The 21,694-nt window shown below is 42.8% G+C and overlaps 1 protein-coding gene across 10 annotated transcripts in view; it reads right to left on the reverse strand.

Annotated features, from left to right (window-relative positions):
- The window catches only part of eps15l1a (epidermal growth factor receptor pathway substrate 15-like 1a), a 475,482-nt gene that overhangs the window by 368,716 nt on the left and 85,072 nt on the right, over window positions 1–21,694 (reverse strand). For 7 of the 10 annotated variants that reach the window (XM_072244311.1, XM_072244309.1, XM_072244310.1 and 4 more), the window contains exons 4-6: window positions 13,549–13,596; window positions 13,369–13,464; window positions 12,661–12,753 (exon numbers count right to left, since the gene is read on the reverse strand). The exons of 1 other annotated variant lie outside the window; for it this stretch is intronic. In XM_072244311.1, the coding sequence (XP_072100412.1) occupies window positions 12,661–12,753; window positions 13,369–13,464; window positions 13,549–13,596 (237 nt within the window). The remainder of the gene's footprint in view (window positions 1–12,660; window positions 12,754–13,368; window positions 13,465–13,548; window positions 13,597–21,694) is intronic. 2 more of the 10 variants (XM_072244314.1, XM_072244313.1) reach the window with 1 other exon arrangement.

The raw sequence follows: 21,694 nt of genomic DNA on the forward strand, positions 1-21,694 counted from the left end.
AATGTGTTGCTGAAGAACTGGTGCAGGGGAGAGGGTCATGGATTATTGGTACGTCTTCTGGGGAAGGTATGACCTTTACAAAAGGGATGGGTTACTCTGAACCAACTTCCTTGCAGGAAGGTGTGCTAGTGCTGTTGGGGAGGGTTTAAACTAGGTTGGCAGAGGGATAGGAGCTAGAGTCACAGGTCAGATGATGGAGCAGTTTGTGTAAAGGTAGATGCAATGTGTAGAGAAACTTGAGGAAGGATAGGCACTGGATAGGGCAGAATGTAGCCAGTTGAATGGGATGAAACATGCTTACTTTAATGCAAGAAATATCAGGAACAAGAGTGATGAAATTAAAGAACATGGATCAGCACCTGAAGCTACAATGTTATGGTCAGTACAAAGCTGTTGTGGCTGTCACAGGGGCAGGAATGGCTGTTGGATGTTCTGTGGTTTAGATGCTTCAAATGGACAGAGAGGGAGGCAGAAGATGCAGGAGAGTGTACTGCTAATCAGCAATAGTATCAAAGGCATCACACCATGGTGGGTTCATCTTCTGAATTGCCATGGGTGGAAGTAAGAAACCAGAGGGAGCAATCACTCTATTGGGAGTATTCTATAGGCCCCCCAATAGCAACAGGGACAATGAGGAGCAGATCATGCAAAAATAATGTGACTGGTATCACGGATCATTTCAACTTTAATAATATTGACTGGCATCTCGTTGGTGCAAAAGGTTTAGATGGGGCAGAATTTATTAGGTGTATCCAGGAAGGATTCCTGACACAATTATGTGGACAAGCTGACTAAGGAGACACCGTACTGGATCAAGAACAAGTGAATGAGCCTGCTCAGGTGACAGATTTCTCAGTGAGAATGCGTTTTGAAGACAATGACCATAACTCCCTGACCTATAGCACAACCTTGGACAAGGATAGGAGCAGATGGTATGGGAAAGTATTTAATTGGGTGAGGATTAATTATGTTACTATTAGGCAGGAACCTGGGGTGTAAACTGGGGACAGAAGTTCTCAGGAAATTGTACAACAGAAATGTTATGGCCATTTAGGGATCACTGGCATAGGGTTAGAACATAAAACAGTACAGCACAGGAACAGGCCCTTCAACCTACAATGTTGTGCTGAACCAATTAAATTAGTAATCAACTGGCCAACTAAACTAATTTCTTCTAAATACACAATGCCCATATCCTTCTATTTTCTTCACCATTCATGTGCCTACCTAAACGTTTCATAAACATCCCTAATGCATCTGCCTCTACCACCAGCACAGGCAGCACATTCCAGAAACCCACCATTCTCTGTGCAAAAAAAAAAAACACTCCTCATATGTCTCATTATAGCACGGGCCCTCTAATCCAGGCAGCACCCTGGTAAACCTCTTCTGTACCCTCTCCTGTACTCTCAACATCCTTCCTATAACAGCACAACCAGACCGCATGCAAAACTCCAGGTAGGGCCTAACTAGAATTTTATAAAGCTGCAAAATAATTTCTTGAATTTTGAACTCAATACCTCAAGTAATAAAGCCGAGCATGCTATATGCATTCTTAACCACCCTATCAATCAATTACCACTTTCAGGGAGCTATGAACTTGGACCCCAAGATCCCCTTTTCATCAACAACCTTAGGGGTCTTGCCAGTTCTCCGTCCATATCAGCAAATGATCTATCTCCCAGTGCATTTGTCACCAGTCTTCTTGTTATCCCCAAATCTTAGTATCATCTGCAAACGTAGTAACCAATCCATCCACATTTTCACCCAGGTCATTTATACATATCACAAACAACAGAGGTCACAATACAGATCCCTGCAAAACACCACTAATCACAGACCTCCAGCTAGAATAAGTCCCTGCCTTCTATGGGCAAGCCAGTACTGAATCCAAATGCCCAATTCACCATAGATCTCATGCATCTTAATCTTCTGGATGAGCCTCCCATGAGGAACCTTGTCAAATGCCTTTAAAATCCATGTGATTACATCCACAGCTCTACCTTCATCAACCACCCTTGTCACCTTGTCAAAAAATTCAATCAAGTTATTAAGCCACAACTTAACCCGAACAAAGACATGCTGGCTCTCCCTAATTAGTCATGTTTTCCAAATCCTATAAATTCTAAGAATTCTTTCCAGTAACTGCCACTGACATGAGACTCACTGGTCTACAGTTTCCAGCATTATCCCTGGTATCCTTCTTGAATAATGGAACAACACTAGCTACTCACCAATCTTTTGGGACCCCATCTGTGGCTAGAGAGGGCACAAAGCAATTTCTTCTTTTGCTTCTCTCAGTAACCTGGGGTATATTGATCAGGCCTGGGGACTTATCCACCTTAATGCTCTTTAAGAGACCCATCACGACCTCCTCCTTTACCTCAAAATGTCCCAGCATTATCAACACGCTCGGCACCAATCTCCCTATCCTCCATGACCTTCTCCTTGGTAAATACTGATGTGTAAAGTATTCATGAAGGAACTTACCTACATCCTCCGCATCCAAGAAAATGTACCTCCCTTTATCCTTGAGTGGTCCTACTCTCTCCCTAGTTAAATCACAAACAAGAGAAAGTCTACAGATGCTGGAAATCTGAGCAACACACACGAAATGCTGGAGGAACTCATCAGGCCAGACAGTGTCTATGGAAAAAAGTACAGTCGACATTTTGGGCCAAAACCCTTTGGCGGGACTGGAAAAAAAAACTGAGAAGGTTTGAAAGATGGGGGAGGGGAGAGGGAAACACTAGGCAATAGGTGAGACCTGAAGGGGGAGGGATGAAGCAAAGAGCTAGGAAATTGAGTGGTGAAAGAGACAGAAGGCTGTGGAAGAAAGAAAAGGGGGGAGGAACACCAGAGGGAGGCGAAGGACGGGCAAGGAGAGGAGGTGAGAGAGGAAAAAGAGAATGGGAAGGGGTAGAGGCATTACTGAAAGTTTGAGAAATCGATGTTCATGCCATCAGGTTGGAGGCGACCCAAATGGCATATAAGGTGCTGTTCCTCCAACCTAAGTGTGGCTTCATCAGACAGTGGAGGAGGCAATGGATGGACATATCGGAATGGGAATGGGAAGTGGAATTAAAATGGGTAGCCACTGGAAGATCCTGCTTTTTCTGGTGGACAGAGCGTACGTACTCTGCAAAGCGGTCTCCCAATTTATATCAGGTCTCACCAATATACAGGAGGCCACACCGGGAGCACTGAACACAGTATATGACCCCAACAAGTTCACAGGTGAAGTGTTGCCTCACCTGGAAGGACTGTTTAGGGCCCTGATTGGTAGTGAGGCAGGAGGCATAGGGCCAGGTGTTGTTCCTCCAATCTAAGTGTGGCCTTATCCCAGCTGTGGAGGAGGCCATGAATGAACATATCGGAATGGGAATGGGAAGTGGAATTAAAATGGGTGGCCACTGGGAGATCCTGCTTGTTCTGCTTCACCAAACATCTAGGCTCCATCCACCAGATTTTCGCGGCTTTGGAGACGGGCTGATTCTAGGCCGGTAACCCTGACTAGCGAGAGAGGTGTTCTAGGCGGAAGAACAAGGAACATCGGGAGCAGCACGCGTATCCAGAGACCTGAGCCTTCCTGGGGACGATTCGCTGGGCGCAGAGCTCAGAAAAAGCAACACAATGGCACAGAGCTCGGAAAAAGCAACACAACAGGCTTTTAACATCATAAATCTGCGAGTTGCTTGTTATGTCTCCCCTATCACTGTGAAATGGGAACACCTCTTTTTCCCTTATTAGGGGGAGAGAGAAAGAGCCTGTGGTAGTTGAATTAACAGGTGAATGAGTAGTCTTTGGGGTACTGCAAGTCTGTGTCTTTATTGCCTCTTTGCTGCATGTTTGAGTGCTCGGTGGAGGGCACAGATGCTTTTTTGCTGGTGGGAGGGGGAGCTGGGGGGAACTTTGGGGTTCTAGCGTTTAACTGTCATTCATTCTTTGGGGCACTCTGTTTTCGTGGATGTTTGCAAAGAAAAATAATTTCAGGATGTATATTGTATACACTTCTCTGACATTAAATGTACCTATTGAAACCTACTGAAGGAACCCTCGAGGATGCAACTAACAAATACTGCCCCATACACTAAGAAAGTTCTAGTTTCTATTAGGGAAGTTGAAGTCCCCCAATAATCCGATTGTTTTTCACAAAGAGAAAATCTGCAGATGCTAGAAATCAAAGCAACACACACAAAATGCTGGAGGAACTCAGCAAGCCAGGTGACAGTCCAAAATGTCGACTGTATTTTTTTGCTGCCTGGCCTCCCTATTGTTTTTCCACTTTTCCTTTCTCTGCCTGCATATCTGTTCCTCAATATCCCGGTGGCTACAGGGGAGTCCGTAGTACAACCTCACTGGAATGCACCCCCCCCTATTTTTGATTACTACTCATATTATGTTCGTCCATCGTCGCCGTCGATGAAGACCTGGACACAATTGATGGTGTCGAGACCAGCGCATTATTTGGATTTAAGTGAGGGAGAGTTGCGCAGCATCAGCCTCATTCTCTCTTCCCAATTCCCATCTGGATCCAGTAGCAAGACAGAGTCGAGACGGCTAGAGATGGGACTAGGCGCAGTAGATGACCAGGATATCTTAGGGTCTTGTCGTGCTCTACAAGTTCCATGACACTTGCAGAGACCGCCTTCTTGACCGTTGGACCTTCCATTGGTCTCGTCCGCTCAGTCCGCCGGAGTCTGTCTTCACATGCTGAGATAGACATCTCCCTATCTCACCGAGGGTTTGAGACCCATCGGCTACCCTCACCTGGTTTAGCCGGCTTGTCGAAGCCGTTGCCCCAGGTGTGGCCGCTGTCACATGCAAACAGCTACGAGGAGTCACAAGTGAGAGCTGAGAGTCAGGTGGGGACCAAAGGCAGATTAACAGCCTTGAAAAGGATGTGACATGTTCCCCCACCAGAGGTGGTACCCCTCCCTGACACCCCATACCCATATATCCGTGGATGGGCCACGGATGACACCTCTGAATGTAGCTGTGATATTTCCCTGATTAGTCGTGCAATTCCCTTCTCTTTTACCTCTCTATCTTTTCTAAACATCGAAACCCTGGCTCATTAGATACCCATTCCAGTCCCATCGCTCAATCAAGTCTCTGTAATGCCCACAACATCATAGTTCCAAGTACTGATAGGGTTCTGGATAGGTTTGTCCCAGTGAAGCAGAGAAGGGATGGCAGAGTGAAGGAATCGTGGTTGACAAGACACATCAAGAGGAAGAAGGTGAATACGATTAAGGAAAACCCCAAAACATTCTACACGTATGTGAAGAACAGGAGAGTGACTAGAGTGAGGGCCTGATGATAAAAGAGGAACATGCTTGGAGCCAGAGGAGGTAGGAGAGGACCTTAATGAATACCTGCTTCTATATTCACCTGTTAGAGAGACCTTGACAAATGTGAGGTCAGCATAGGACAGACCAATGTGCCGGAACATGGTGAAATTAAGAAACAGAATGTGCTGGAACTTTTGAAAAACATTAGGATAGATATGTCCCTGGGGCAAGATGGGATAAACCGCAGGTTACTATTGTTGCACCACTGGTGATGATCTTTGCCTCCTCACTGACCACAGGAGAAGTACCAAAAGATTGGAGGATGGTAAACGTTATTGCTTTGTTCAAAGAAGGTAATAGAGGCAATCCTGGGAATTATAGACCTGTGAGTCTTACATCAGTAATGGGAAAACTATTGGAGAGAACTGTTAGAGACAGGGTTTACAAGCATTTAGAGAAGCATTGTCTGATTAGGGATATTCAGCATTGGTTTGGGAGGGGCAGATGGTGCCTTACGAGCTTTATTTTCCTTTTTGAGCAAGTAACAAAACAAGTTGAAGCAGGTAGAGTGAAGTATGTGGTGTGTATAGATTTTGGTCGGGTGGTTAATAAGGTTCTCCATGCTAGGATATTCAAAGTCAGGAGGCATGCGATCCAGGGAAACTTGGCTGTGTGAATTCAGAATTGGCTTGCCCACAGGAAGCAGAAGGTGGAAGGTATTCTGCCGGGAGTCTGGCGACTAGCAGTGTTCTATCGGGATCTGTTCTGGGACCCCTGCTCTTTGTGAATTTTATAAATAACTTGGATGAGGAAATAGAAGCATGCAGGTGACAGGAAGATTGGTGGTATTATGGATAGTGTAGAAGCTTATTGTAGGTTACAATGGGACATTGGCAGAATGCAGAGCTGGGCTGAGAAGTGACAGAGTTCAAACCAGAAAAGTGCGAAGTGATACACTTTAGAAGGTCGAACTTGATAGCAGAGTACAAAGGATACCTAGCAGTGCTGAGGAATAGAGGGATCTTGGGGTCCAATCACAAGTTGCCACAGATGTTGATAGGGTGATAAAGATGGTGTATGGTTTGTTATCCTTCAATAGTGAGGGGATTGAGTTCAAGAGCAAGAGGTAATGCTGCAGTTCAAGTTGGAGCTCACTTGGAGCATTGTGTTCAATTCTGGTCAGCTCATTACAGGAAGGATGTGGAATGTTTTGAGAGAGTGCAGAGGAGATCTAACAGAATGCTGCCAGGATTAGACAGCATGTTTTATGAGGGAAGTTTGAGCAAGCCAGAGCTTTTTTCTGTGGAGTAGAGGATGACAGGTGAGTTGACAGAGGTGCATAAGATGATAAGAAGCATAGACAGAGTGGACAGCCAGCACCTTTTTCCCAGGGAGGCAATGGCTAATATGAGAGGTCATACACTTAAAATGATTAGAGGAAAGTCGAGGGGTGGATTTCAGAGGTATTTTTATTTTACATGGAGAATGGTAAGTGCATGGAACACTCTGCCCAGGGATGGTAGAGCCAAAGGCATTAGGGATATTTAAGAAACGCTTAGATAAGCACATGAATAAACAAAAAACATGGAGATCTTTGTGGAAAGGAAGGGCTAGATTGTTTTTGGTTAAAAGGTCGGTACAACATCATGGGCTGTAAGGCCTACACGGTGCTGTACTGGTCTATGTTCTAACGGATGAAAAAAAATTTGGAAACTGGGAGAATATTAACAGACCAGGAACACAATCTGGCAAAATGATCAATCATAGCAGATAAAAGCTAACCCAGAGAAGTACAGTTTTTTAAAGAAAGAATAACAAGCAAAACAGAGTTTTGAAAAAGATCTAGTAAAAGTGCCGCAACAAATTTTTTTGGAAGTGTCATGGTAAGTAAGAAATGTCCATTTAAAAAGTCAGTAAACCATTGATTTGTTAATAGGGTACTAAAGCAAGAAAGTTAGGCTAAAATTTAATAGCGCACCAGTGAAGACCCTCAGTGAAGAAGTTTCCCTTCATGTTCTCCTTAAATTATTCACCTTTCACCCTTAACCCATGGCCTCTGATTGTAGTCCCACCCAATCTTGGTGGAAAAAGCCCACTTGCATTTACCCCATCTATACCCCTCATAATTTTGCATGCCTCTATCAAATCTCCTCTCAATTTTCTATGTTCTAAGGATAAAGTCCTAACTTATTCAACCTTACCTTATAACTCAGGTCCTCCTGACCCGGCAAAATCCTTGTAAACTTCATCTGTACTCCTTCAACCTTATTTACATCTTTCCTATAGGTAGGTGACCAAAACTGCACGCAATACGCCAAATTAGGCCTCATCAACATCTTTACCACTTCAACATCCCAAATCCTGTTCTCCTGAGAAGCCAATGTGCCCCAAGGCTTCCTTTACGGCCCTATCTACCTGTGATGCCACTTTCAATTACTTTAGGACCTGTATTCTCGGATCCCTTTGTTCTACTACACTCCTCAGTACCCTATGTTCACTGTGTAAGACCTACCCTGATTGGTCCTACCAAAACACTTTGCACTTTTGCTGATCCAGTTAACTACATTATTGTCTAGAACGTTGATATGGGTGACAAACAACAACGGGCCCAACACGAAACCCTGCAGTGCTCCACTTGTCACAGGCCTCCAGTCAGAGAGGCAACCATCTATCACTCTCTGGCTACTCCCAGAAAGCCATTGTCTAATCCAATTTACTACCTCATTTTGAATGCCCAGCAACTGAAACTTCTTGCCCAACCTCCCATGTAGACCTTGTTAAATGCCTTGCTGAAGTCCATGTAGGCAACATCCACTTTCCTGGAAACTTGTTCGAAAAACTCGTGATTGGTAAGATTGGTTAGACATGACCTATCATACACAAAGTCACGGTGACTGTCCTTAATCAGTCCGTGCCTATCTAAATACTTCTACATCTATTCACTCAGAATACCTTCTAATAACACTCCCACTACTGATATCAGACTCACTAGCCTATAATTTCCTGATTTATGTTTAGAGCCTTTCTTAAATAGTGGAACAACATTGCTATCCTCCAATCCTCTGGTACCTCTCCTGTCACTACGGATGATTTAAATTTCTCTGCTAGGGACCCGGCAATTGCTGCACTTGTCTCCCGTGGAATCCAAGGGAACACCTTGTCAGGCCCTGGGGATATATCCACCCTAATTTGCCTCAAGACAGCAAACACCTCCTCCTTTGTAATCTGTCCAACCATGAAGTTGATGCTGTTTTGTCTCACTCCTACATAGACTCTGTGCCCATCTCCTGAGTAAATACAGATGCAAAAAGTTATTTAAGATCTCCCCAATCTCTTTGGCTCCACACATGGATTACCATTCTGATCTTCCAGAGGACCAATTCTGTCCCTTGCAATCCTTTTGCTCTCAACATATCTGTAGAATCCCTTAGGATTCTCCTTCACCTTGTCTGCTAGGCCAACCTCATGCCTTCTTTAGCCCTCCTGATTTCTTTCTTAAGTGCTCTCTTGCACTCCTTATACTCCATAAGCACCTCAATTGTTCCCATCTGCCTATACCAGACCTGCCATGCACCTGCTTTTTATTCCTTAACCACAAGCTCAATATCTCTTGAAAACCAAGGTCCCCTATGCTTGTTATCTTAATCTTTTTATTCTGAAAGACACATACAAGCTTTGTTCTCTCAAAATTTCACTTCTGAAGAAGGCCTCCCACTTACCAAGTACACTTTTGTCAGAAAACAGCTTGTCCCAATCCACACACTTGGCAGATCCTTTCTGATACCATCAAAATTGGCTTTTCTCCAATGAGGAATCTCAGACTGTGGGCCAGACCCACCTTTTTCCATATTTACTGTGAAACTAATAGCATAGTGGTCACTAATGGCAGTGTTCCCCTACACAAGCTCCTGTCAGCTGCCATGTCTCATTCCCTAACAACAGATCAAGTATCACACACTCTCTCACTGGAACTTCTAAGTACTGATTAAGGAAACTTTCCTGAGCCCATTTGACAAGCTATCCCATATAGTCCTTTTTACAGAAAGTATGTGGAAATTTAAATTCATCTATTATAACAACCTCAAACAAGAGAAAATCTACAGATATTGGAAATCCAAGCAACACACACAAAATGCTGGAGGAATTCAGCAGGCCAGGTAGCATCTATGGAAATGAGTAGACAGTTGACGTTTCAGGCATAGATCCTTCATCAAGACCCCATTAACATGGTCATATCTTTCTTATTTCTCAGTTTCACCCATAATGCTTCACTAGTTGAGTTCTCCAATCTGTCCTGACTGAGCACTGCCGTGACCTTTACCCTGACAGTTCCATGTCTCCTTCTTTAATCCCTCCAACTCTGTCGCATCTAAAACAACGGAACTCCAGAATATAGAGCTACCAGTCCTGCCCCTCCTGCAACTGTCTCACTAATGGCCACAATTTCATAATTCCAGGTGTTGATCCATGCCCTCAGTTATTCCGCCCTTTCTACTTCTTGCATTGAAATGTACGCAGCTCAGGATGCTAGTCGCATCATGTTCAACCTTTCGATTCCTGACTTTGTCTGAGGTCTTACCGATATCTGTCTCAAGAACCTCCCCAGTAACTGTCTGGCACTCTGGTTCCCATACCCCAGGAACTTGAGTTTAAACCTCACCATGTAGCATTAGCAAACACTCCCACTTAAGAATGCTAAGGACTCAATCCAAGATGTTCTGGACCCTGGCACCAGAGAGGCAACATATCATCCAGGAATCTTATTCTCATCTACAGAACCTCCTTCCTGTTTCCCTAACTAACGAATCCCCTATCACCAACACTTGCCTCTTCTTCTCCCCTTCCTTTCTGAATCACAGAGTCAGACTCATTGCCAGAACCCTCACTGAAGTGACTTTCCTCTGCTAGGTCATCCCCAACAGTATCCTAAGTGATATTATACCCCTTGTGAAAGGGATGGCCGCCGGAGTACTCTGCACTGGCTGTTTAACCCCTTTCACCTTCCTGACTGTCACCCAGCTTCCCGTGTATAACACCTTGAGTGTAACTACCTCTCTATATGACCTATCTATTCCCCCCCAGCCTCCCAAATGATCCAGAGTTCATCCAGTTCCAGCTCCAAATCCTTAACGCAGATTGTTAGAAGCTACAGCTGAATGTACATCTCGCATGTGTGGTTGGCAGGAGCTCTCCCTGCCTTCCCGCATCCTGCAAGAGGAACATTCCACTATCTTGACAGGCATCTCTACTGTTCTAACTGAGCAAATATAAAGAGCTCTGATTGGTCACTGCTCAAAGTGTTTGTATCTAGAAGTCAATCTATTTCCATCTTAAATATATTCAAGACTCACCCTTCACTGCCTTTTGTAGCACAGAATTTCACAAACTCATTACATTCTTGAGTGAATTTTTCTTTCTTCCCGGTGGCTTATTCCAAACGCTGTGACCCTGCTTTCTTGACTCTCAGCATCCACTCTGTGCCCAGTTTGTTTAGCAATGTTAGAACTGTGTACATTTCAATAAGATTCACTTGAATTTTTCTAAATTCTAATCAATATAGGCCTAGTTAACCAAATTGCTCATGAAATATCCCTGTCACCTCATCCAAATTACTGAGCAAAAAGCTGAAGTCTAACCCAGTAATATCCAACAATCACTGCATGCTACTCCTAAAAAAAACTTATTTATTCCTAATTAGCTTCATGTCATTTTTTTGATCCATGCCTGTATATCATTCCAAATGTTTTCACTTTGTTTTTGAAAATCTTATGTGGGAATTTATCAAATGCCTACTGGAAATCCATATCTATTAGTTTCCCTTACATACTCAACCAGTTATATTCTCAAAAAACTCAATTGGGTTTATCAAACAATACTTCCTATCCATAAATCCATATTGACTTTGTATAATCCCTTTGACATTTTTACAGGAAACAAGAGAGACTGCAAATGCTGGAATCTGAAGTAGGAAGCAAACTGCTGGAAGAGCTCAATCAATCATGAAAGGAACGGAATAGTTGACAATTCATGTCAAAACCCTCCATCAGGGCCAAGTGCATAAATAGGAGATAGCTGGTATCAAAAGGTGAGAAGTAGGGCTGAGGCAGAGGTAATAAGTATAACGAGTTGAGGAGGGAGATAATGAGCCTGATAGGTCGAATAGCAAGGGGACAATGGGTGGTGGGTAATGGGTAGAAACAGATAAGGAGGGAGAAAAAAGGGGGTCTGATGTAGACAGGTGGGGTGGAGGTAAGCATTAAGGTAAAGACAGAGGGCAGACATTGTTACTGGAAACTAAAGCAGCTGCAAATGATGGAATCTGATAAGGATGGTGATAGTTGGAACCAGATATGAAAAGAAATAATGTGCACAAGAAACTAGGTGGGAGGAGGGAATTAAACTTTGATATTTTTAAGCCCTGTAATTACATTTATATATATATATAACAAAACTCAACATAACTCAACATTTTCCCCACTGACCAGTCTGTTGCTCCATTTTCTCTTCCCTTTCATTTTTCAAATAGTGAAGGCATATTTGCCATCCCAATTACAGAGCTGCTCCATAATCTCTAGAATTTTGGAAAATTCACTATCTTCATGACTACTACTATTAGCACTCTGGAATGCAGATTATCAGGCCCTAAGATTTTGTTGGCTTTCAGTACTGTATTACTTTCCCTGCCCCATTTTCTCTTACTAACTGTAATTTCTTTTCATTGCTCCATTTTGTTAGACTTTAGGTTCCCTAATATTTCTGCAAAGTTATTTGTGTCCTCTTATTTTTAATTGCTCCATTATTTCTTTGTTCTTGTAGGTAAACTGAAACTACCCAATGCCTGTGGCTCAGTTAAACAAAGAGAGCTAGGATATCTGACAAAAGAACCTGAAGAAATATGAGAAAATAATTTTCAAACAGCAAGATGCTCAAGAGGGGAAATATACTAACAAAGTGGAAGATGACTGCAGATTAATGAGAAATACATAAATGATCAGGATAAATTTGAGTGGAAATGAGGCAAGAGCAGTGGAGTGAAAACTAATAGTTCTTTTAAAGAGCAGCCACTAAGAATCGGCAAACAGTCTCCTTCAATGCTATTTGATTCCATAACCAATTTCCCTTTTCACTACTCTTTCAAGTATCACAACAATTTATAACACATTGATTCCTCATTTAGCATACAGTATTGGAAATAAATAAGATGACAAGTGAACAAAAGAACTTGCGTTAAAACACTTCTCAGTATTACACAGCACAGCAAACCAATCCACAGCTAATGAAGTGTTCGGTACTATTGTAATACAGAAAACACAGTATCCAATACAGAAAAGGTCAACAGACAGAAGTGAGATAAATACCAAATAACCTGTTTTTGTGATGCTGGTTGAGGGATAAATATTGGCCAAGATGCTAAAAGTATTCCCCTCATATTCTTCAAATAGTGCCATTTAACATCCATCTGAAAGGGCAAACAGGGCTTTAATTTAACGCCTTAACCAGAAAGACAAATGCAGCACTCTCTCTGTACTGCATTAAAGCATAAGGATGAATCATAGAATTGAGTTTGATCATAAAATCGCCTGTTGGGAGCAAAAATACGAACTGCTCCTCCAGTTCGCTGATCTCCCTTTACATACCAATATAGATTCCTACGAAACAGACAGCATTTATACATTGATGCTCCTATGCAAGAAAATTACTCTCTACTTATTCATAATGGAGCCTTATATTTTACAAATCTATTCTGTTGCTGGACCTCACTTCGAATAATTAACTCAAGTTCTAATACCAATTGTGAAAAATGCTTCACTAACTGCAGCAACAAGAGTTATTTTTGTATTTTATAAGCTATAAACAACCAGTTTTATTTTGCCAGTTTATGCAAAAGAAATTATTTATAAATAAATAGCATGTTCATGTTGTATATCAACGCAAAAAATAATGTCAAATGAAAATAGCTTTGTTATATTAATAAGGTACAAATTAATATCCAGTTTCTACTGCACATAACTTTCATGAAATATCAGTCAAAGTATACAGATTTAGAATTATATTCAGTGGCTCAGACACTTACAAATTTGGGTGGTGGCAATGTCACATTTAGACTGCTCAGGCTAACGTCATGGCCATTCTGTGCACACGCAACCAGGCGTAAAGCTACATAAAAGCCCTGAAATGTAAACAATGTGTTAGGGGTGAGATGAATTAGTGAATAATCAGCATGTCAGAATCAGTAAAATCATGATGTACATACTTGCTTATCCAGATAGCCTTTGCCTTCAGGATCTGCTACATCCCAGATCTGCAGGGATCAAAACAAGGAGCTACATGAAAACTGTACTTAAAAGAGCTCTTCTATCCCTTCTTCCAACATGTTCAAGTGCAGAGAAAGGCTCAGTCACTTTTGCTATCTTCAACATACTAACAAATTTATTGGTTGAACAACATAATTCACAGTACTAAATTGTATACCAATCCATTAAGTCAGTGGTCCGAAACCTCCAGGCCGTGGACCAATATATTGCCGCAAAGAATGCAGTGGTGCAGCAGTAGTCGGAACGCACCCAGCACATCTTTAAGAAAAAAGCCGAAATAAACAAGCTAATTGACTTGGTGCCACCCGGCACATAAATGTCAGCCCAGATCAGAGGCAACGCAATCGGCAATCACCTCTGATCTGGGCCGACATTTACGTGCCAGGCGGCACCTAGTTAATTAGCTTGTTTATTTTGTTTTTTTTCTTAAAGATGTGCTGGGTGCGTTCCCACTAACGGGGCACTACTGCATTCTTCACAGCAATGTATCGGTCCGCGGCCCAGAGGTTGGAGACCACCGCATTAAGTCTACAGAAAATACTAAAGGATGGTTTCCACAGATATACACTAAAATAATCTACTAATTTGAAACCATTATTCTCAGAAACAGTATGACCCCAGGCAACACTATTGTAGCAACATATTGCGACAGTAAAAACATGGTAAGAGAGGGGCACAAAAGATTCTGCAGATTCATGAAACCTTGAGTAACACACACAAAATTCTGGATCAACTGCATGTATGGAGGGAAATTAACAGTTGACATTTCGGGCCAGAACTCTTCAGCAGGACTGGAAAGGAAAGCGGCAGAAACCAGAATAAAAGGAGCGGGGGACAGCGAGAAACACAAGTTGATAGGCAACAGGTAAGTCCAGGTGATGGAGCAGGTAAGTGGGTGAAGGTGGGGTGGGGGGGTGAAATGAGAAGCTAGGAGGTAATATGTGGAAGAGGTAAAGAGCTAAAGAAAACAGGCGTGAGGAACTGAGGGAGGTGATGGACAGATCAAAAGGACAGAGTAGGAGAAAGAAGGGGTGAGATGGTCATCTGAATGAGGGAAAACAAAGGGAGGAGGTGGGGAACAGAAGGGAGTAGTTACCAGAAGCAGTGGCACCAGCAGAAATTACAATAGCACCACGAAGAAATTAACTGAAATTTGACATACAAATTGCAGCTGCTTTCTCTGTATAGTTTTGAATACAGCTTGTTTCTCCAGCTGATCTAGTGAAATCGTGCCCCCAATTACCATAGCACCCATGCAGCAATAAAGTTATAAACTGTGCTAGTCTAAGGTCAGATCCACTCTACATTTCTACTTACTCATTCATTGTCAATGTCTTGCCATTGCTGTCCTCAGATCAGTTAAGCTGATCTAAGATCATTTAAGGTGGTGATGTCACTCACTCTCACTCACGCGAGAGACTGATAGTATACATACATTGTGCAGGATCCAGGCACAGATCCATGGTCTCGCGAGACTAACAGATGCCACACACACACACACCACACACACACACCACACACACACACACACACACAGTGCTTTTACAAATTAGCGTGGGCCTGACATGTACATTATTTTGGCTGGGGTGAAAAATGGATCGATTTTTAGTGAGAAAACGACCTCATCCAGAGGAATCAGTGGTGTCTCAGTCTGAGCTTGTCTTAATTGAAAGTGACATGCAGAAAGATGTAAATGTGGATGAGTTGGAGGCCAGTGACTAGTGGTGTGCCTCAGGGATCCGTACTGGGTCCAATATTGTTTGTCATATACATTAATGATCTGGATGATGGGGTGATAAATTGGATTAGTAAGTATGCAGATGATACTAAGATAGGTGGCGTTGTGGATAATGAAGCAGGTTTTCAAAGCTTGCAGAGAGATTTAGGCCAGTTAGAAGAGTGGGCTGAAAGATGGCAGATGGAGTTTAATGTTGCTAAGTGTGAGGTGCTACATTTTGGTAGGACTAATCAAAATAGGACATACATGGTAAATAATAGGGCATTGAAGAATGCAGTAGAACAGAGTGATCTAGGAATAATGGTGCATAGTTCCCTGCAGGTGGAATCTCATGTGGATAGGGTGGTGAAGAAAGTTTTTGGTATGCTGGCCTTTATAAATCAGAGCACTGAGTATAGGAGTTGGGATGTAATGTTAAAATAGTACAAGACATTGGTAAGGCCAAATTTGGAGTATTGTGTACAGTTCTGGTCACCGAATTATAGGTGTGGTAAACCATATATTAATGTTGTAACTGGGTTACCTGTCTGAACATGCCCCTCTGCTGACTGCTCCTGTGGCTCCTCCCACAGACCCCTGAATAAAGGGGACTGCGCCATTGCTCCTCCTCTCAGTCCAGGGGCAGATACTCAGCATGGTCGAGGTCACATTTTACTGCTAATAAAAGTCTTTCAGTATTTACTCTACTTCCAGTCTTTTGGAGTTATTGATAGTACATCAATAGGAAAGAAGTCAACAATATAGAGATAGTACAGAGAAGACTTACTAGAATTTTACTTGGGTTTCAGCACCTGAGTTACAGAGAAAGGTTGAACAAGTTAGGTCTTTATTCTTTGGAGCGTAGGAGGTTGAGGGGGGACTTGATAGAGGTATTTAAAATTATGAGGGGGAAAGATAGAGTTGACGTGGATAGGCTTTTTCCATTGAGAGTAGGGGAGGTTCAAACAAGAAGACATGAGTTGAGAGCTGGGGGCAAAAGTTCAGGGGTAACACGAGGGGGAACTTCTTTACTCAGAGAGTGGTGGCTGTGTGGAACGAGCTTCCAGTAGAAATGGTAGAGGCTGGTTCGATATTGTCATTTAAAGAAAAATTGGATAGGTATATGGACAGGAAAGGAATGGAGAGTTATGGGCTGAGTGCAGGTCAGTGGGACTAGGTGAGAGTAAGCGTTCGGCACGGACTAGAAGGGCCGAGATGTCCTGTTTCCGTGCTGTAATTGTTATATGGTTATATATGGTTATGAGGACAACAGCAGTTAATCAAAGGAGTGTGAGGGCAAAGTAGAGGAACAAGAAATGGAGTGGGATTCAGAAGAGAACGTGGATGAAGCTGCTCTTAGTCATAGTGGGAATACCGTTAGCAATGTTAGCCAGCAGCCTGAGGAAGGACCCCATCGGCCAGCATTGGAAAAGTACCCTTCACAACAGTTTGGCAATCAGCAAACGAGTTTTATTCGTGGCTGGTTTGACCTGTACTCCTGGCTGGAATATTTGATCACAAAAGATACTACGTTCTGCTTCGCATGCAGGCATTTCCTGTGTGGAGGACAGGGGTTCCATTCTAAGTCTACCTTCACTGTCCTCGGTTACCACAACTGGCGGAAAGCTACAACTGTTTTCAAAACGCACCATGTAAGTGCAGCTCATGAGTTTGCTATGGAAGCATGGGCCGAATTCATATTGAGAAAACAAGACGGGTCAAGATTGGGAAATATGCTTGATAAAGGGCATGCAAGGATTGTCCAAGAAAATCGGGAGTATATGAGAGCAGTGGTTGAGTCTCCACACTGTACTGCATGCCAAGGCATTGCCCGGCAAGGACACCGGATGGATGGATCAGGCAATAGGGGAAACTTTGTTGAGTTGCTCAGTATAATTGGGCAGTTTGATAAGACTAGCTAAAAAAAAAAAATAGAGGACAATCCTGGAAATGCAAAAATCACCCATCACAATATCCAAAATGAAATTATGGGTATCATGGCAGATATAATCAGACGTCAAATAAGTGCAGAAATCAAGGAGGCTGGACATTTTGCCATCATGGTGGATGAAAGTAAAGACTTGAGTAAAAAGGAGCAAATATCAGTGGTGGTGCGGTATTTGAATAAAAAACAGTGCTTGAAGAATTCTTGCACTTCACTCCAGCAGAAGGGTTGGATGCAGAGTCGCATTGAACAGACACTCGCCCAGTGTGTTACTGATAAGAACGCGTGTATAGGTCAGCATTATGATGGGGCGGTAGTGATGTCCAGGTGCAATAACGGGGTACAAGAGAGGTTCAGGAAAGAGGTCCCACAGGCATTATATATACATTGCCATGCTCACAGACTTAACCTTGTTTTAGTGGATGTTGTGAGCAATGTACAAGCCGGTTAGTTTTTTGAAACTGTGCAGCTGCTTTACAACTTATTTTCAAACTCTGTTGCCCAATATCTTTTGATCAAGAAACACAGAGAACTGGAATCAACTGCACAGCCCATGGAGTTGAAGAAATTGTCAGATACACGCTGGGCATGGCAGTATACAGCTTTGTGGGCTGTAAGGAAATCACTCCCTGCTATTCTAGCTACACTACAGGATATTATGGGTCAACCAAATGCACGGAGGAAAACGGAGGCCAGAGCTGTAAATGGACTGATTGACGAGCAGTTTGCTTTACTTCTCACTCTGTTTGAAGATTTATTCCGAGTCACCAAGTTCATGTCAGACCAGCTACAATCTCTCAGTTTGGAGCTTTCATCCGCTGTGGACTTGGCTCAGTCTGTTATCGATGCACTCTCAGCAAAACGGAGAGAGGAATCATGAAGTGAAATTCAGGAAAGAGTTAGGGACCTATGCGTCAAGGCCAGTATACAGAGCAGACCATATGAAAGGAGATAGGCCCAACCACCCCGCCGCCTACATGATTTCGTTGTTGAGGCCCAAACCGAACGCACACATGTCACATCCTCTGATGACCTTCACAAGTACTGTTTCTATCCGGTTATAGACACACTTCTGACTGAAGTGAAAAGACAGTTCTCAATTGAGACTGGGGGTGTTCTGACTGGAGTCTCAGCATTGAGTCCCAAACACAAGCTCCCAATACTATGGAGTGACTGAAGTGAATCTGACTGCAGAGCTTCATCAGGTATGCTGGAAACACAACAAAAGCAAGGACAAACAGTGAACGACACAGTGGAATTACTAGCTCTAATGAGACCCTACCGCGATGCTTTTATAGATTTATACAAACTAATGTGCATATCACTGACTCTGCCTGTGACATCTGCCTCATGCGAAAGGAGTTTCTCTTGCCTCAGATGCCTCAAAAACTACCTAAGGAATAGCAGCGGCGATGCTCAGAACAGCAACTTGGCCCTGTTGGCCATAAACAACCAGAAGACCAAGGCACTTGACATCCAGAAAATCACTGATGCTTTCGCCACCAATCACAACAACAGATGGATTGTGCTTCTCTGAAAAAATCAATGGGGAGTGCAGTTGATTTTTTTTAAATTTGGGCCAAGACTAATGCTGATTATAATTATTATTTTGTGGTGGATACCCCATAGTCCTTATGTTTCCTGAAAATCCTAAAATATTACATTTACTCCTATTAAGCTTACTGGTTTTGCTTAGACTTCCAAGCGGTGATTCTGTTGATTTTTGTTTTAAATTCAGTAGCCGAATTAATTGAGGTATTGCATGGTCAGAGTACAATTTGTCCAACTCCTGGTAAAACCTTGCATCTGTTGTTTACCTTATTTGACTTTAATAATGGTGTATCTTTTGACATTGTCTGTCTCATGTAATGCGAATAGCAATGGACATTGTGGGCTAGTGTTGTGTTTTTCAGTTGAAAAGCACGCATTTGGCGCTGATTGTGGGATTGGTGCGTGGTTCACGTTGTGCGCCGTGGGTTGGATGCTCTGTCGGTTTGGTTGTTTATGCTCTTTGCAGCCCGGGTTGTCTCTAATGCTGTTGATACTGTCACAGTTCACTTCTATATTAGATCTATCAATTGTTGTTGCTTGTGAATCAACAGAGGCATTTATAGTAGGCACATAATGCTTGGAACTGACTTTTGAATGCCATGCGTCTGGCCTTGCGAATACATATTACCATACAGTACATCCCTCAGCACCATCACTGAATAATTCAGCCCCACTGTAGCACCAGCAAGAAAAAAATCTCTGGCGCTGCCAGTGACCAGAAGTTAAACAAATTAATATTCATGCCATCAGATTGGACGCTACCAAAACAGAACATGAGGTGTTGCTCCTCCAGTCTGCATCTGGCCTCATTGTATTTTTCTCTAAGCACTTTTCGAGAATAGCACACAGCTTCACTAATAAAACATTCAGGTCCAGAAACACAAAGCAGCTGGAACTTAAATTCAGGTAATTACTTGATTACAGCAGTAAAATACTGATGGTATCTAAAATTAATACTGAAATGCTAGAAATACTCAAGATGAGAATTAAGAAAAATATAATGCAATATATCATCAGAAATTTATTTATGTTTTATTTATAAGCAAATAATCTGAAACTATAACAAATCAATTTAGAATCAGTAATGGCAACCGTGAAACTTATTGTCTCTGGAAAATAAACATCAGGTGCATCACAATTACCTTGACCAGCCTATAGGTGGCTCCAGACTCACAGCAAAGGGATTAACTCAGCTCTTTGAAAGGGCCAACCTAGCCCCAGTATTCAGTTGTAACAGTAACACCTGGAAGAACCTAGGACACAAAAAAGTTGTTCCCAACACACTAGGCTTGCAGTCTTCCTCATAGACTCACAGAATTATACACTTCAACAAATCTATCATTTTCTTTCCTTGACCTGTCCTATGGCAATCAGATAGCAACAGTGAGATTTAAAGAAAGGATAAGATAATCAACTGCATGAGGTTAGGGCACAGAATATAATTCGGTTTGTAAACATTTATGAAGGTTCAACGAATGAATGACTGAGCGGATCAAATCCTTCAAGCTGCCGGATGAATCTGCATGCAATGTAAAAAGCAGTCACTGCTGAGCCCTCGAAGAAACAAAATCTCACAAACACCTCTTTTGTTTTGAACACCCCTTTTGTTTTGAACACCCAGACTCAGGTTGTTATTCTCAAAATATTTGACAAGCCTCTCTACCTCTCTGTATGCCAACATGATTGTCGATGAAGCCTATCACTGTTATATCATCAGCGAATTTGATGATGTAGTTTGAGCTGGATCTGGCATTGCAGTCACAAATCAGCAGCATGCTGAGCACGTAGTCATAGGGTGCGCTTTGTGTGATGGAACTTGATATATTGCTGCCAACCCAGACTGATTGGAGTCCTTTAGTCGAGAAGCCCAAGATGCAGTGTGACAAAATACCAGGTTATCAGAAGATTGATGCCGATAAGAGAGATAAGAGAGAGACAAATGGGGGAAACATTCAAAATGCTAATCAGAGAGAGACGAGAGAGATTACCGAAAAGAGACACAGTTCCGAGTATTGTTTAGACCGGTTGCTTTGAACCTGAACTGTTTGAAGTTTGATGGACAGGCGATACTCCAGCAGGGGGATAAAAGGAACAGGTTCGCTAAGGCAAGGAACACACCACAAGATAACGAGACCCTGGAAAAGCAGTGTGCCCCAAGTTGGTGGGAGTTTTGGAGGTCTGACCGCGGGACCAACCATAGACGCACAGGGTGAGAAGGTACGATCGGCGGGAACCTGGTGTGTGTCCACCCTTGCCTGGGTGCTGGGTTCACCGTAGAAGAACGATTGTATCCGGAATGGAGGGGTCACAGTCGGTGACCTCAGAAGACATTACAAAGGGCTCGCCCGAAAGCTGACATATCAAAGGTCTGTTGAAATATCAAAGGTCTGTTGAATCCAATTTGAATATCAGCATTCGCTCTCTCTCTCTCCCTCCCCCCAATGGCACAACAGCGATTACTGCGAACTGTACTAAACGGAAGTGAACTCTGTGTCACTTGAGACTGATCATTTTACCCCTAGACTGCGATAGAGCTTGATTGATCCTATTATCCTAGTTCTGTGTACATGTGTTTTATCATTGCTAATCCGCTGCATTTATATCCTTACCTTTAGAGTACTGTGTTACTTATTTCTTTAATAAAACTTTCTTAGTTCCAGTAATCCAGACTCCAACTAAGTGGTCCATTTCTGCTGGTTTGGCAACCCAGTTACGGGGTACGTAACAGCAGTTACAGAGAGGAATGTTGAGTTCTAATGAGGATAGTTTATGCACCAGCGTCTGAGGGATGACCGTGTTAAATGCTGCGCTGAAGTCGATGATCAGCATCCTGGTGTATAAGGCATCATTTCCTGGGTGGAACAAGACAGAG

This window comes from Mobula birostris, chromosome 26, assembly GCF_030028105.1.
Source record: "Mobula birostris isolate sMobBir1 chromosome 26, sMobBir1.hap1, whole genome shotgun sequence".
NCBI lineage: Eukaryota > Metazoa > Chordata > Chondrichthyes > Myliobatiformes > Myliobatidae > Mobula > Mobula birostris.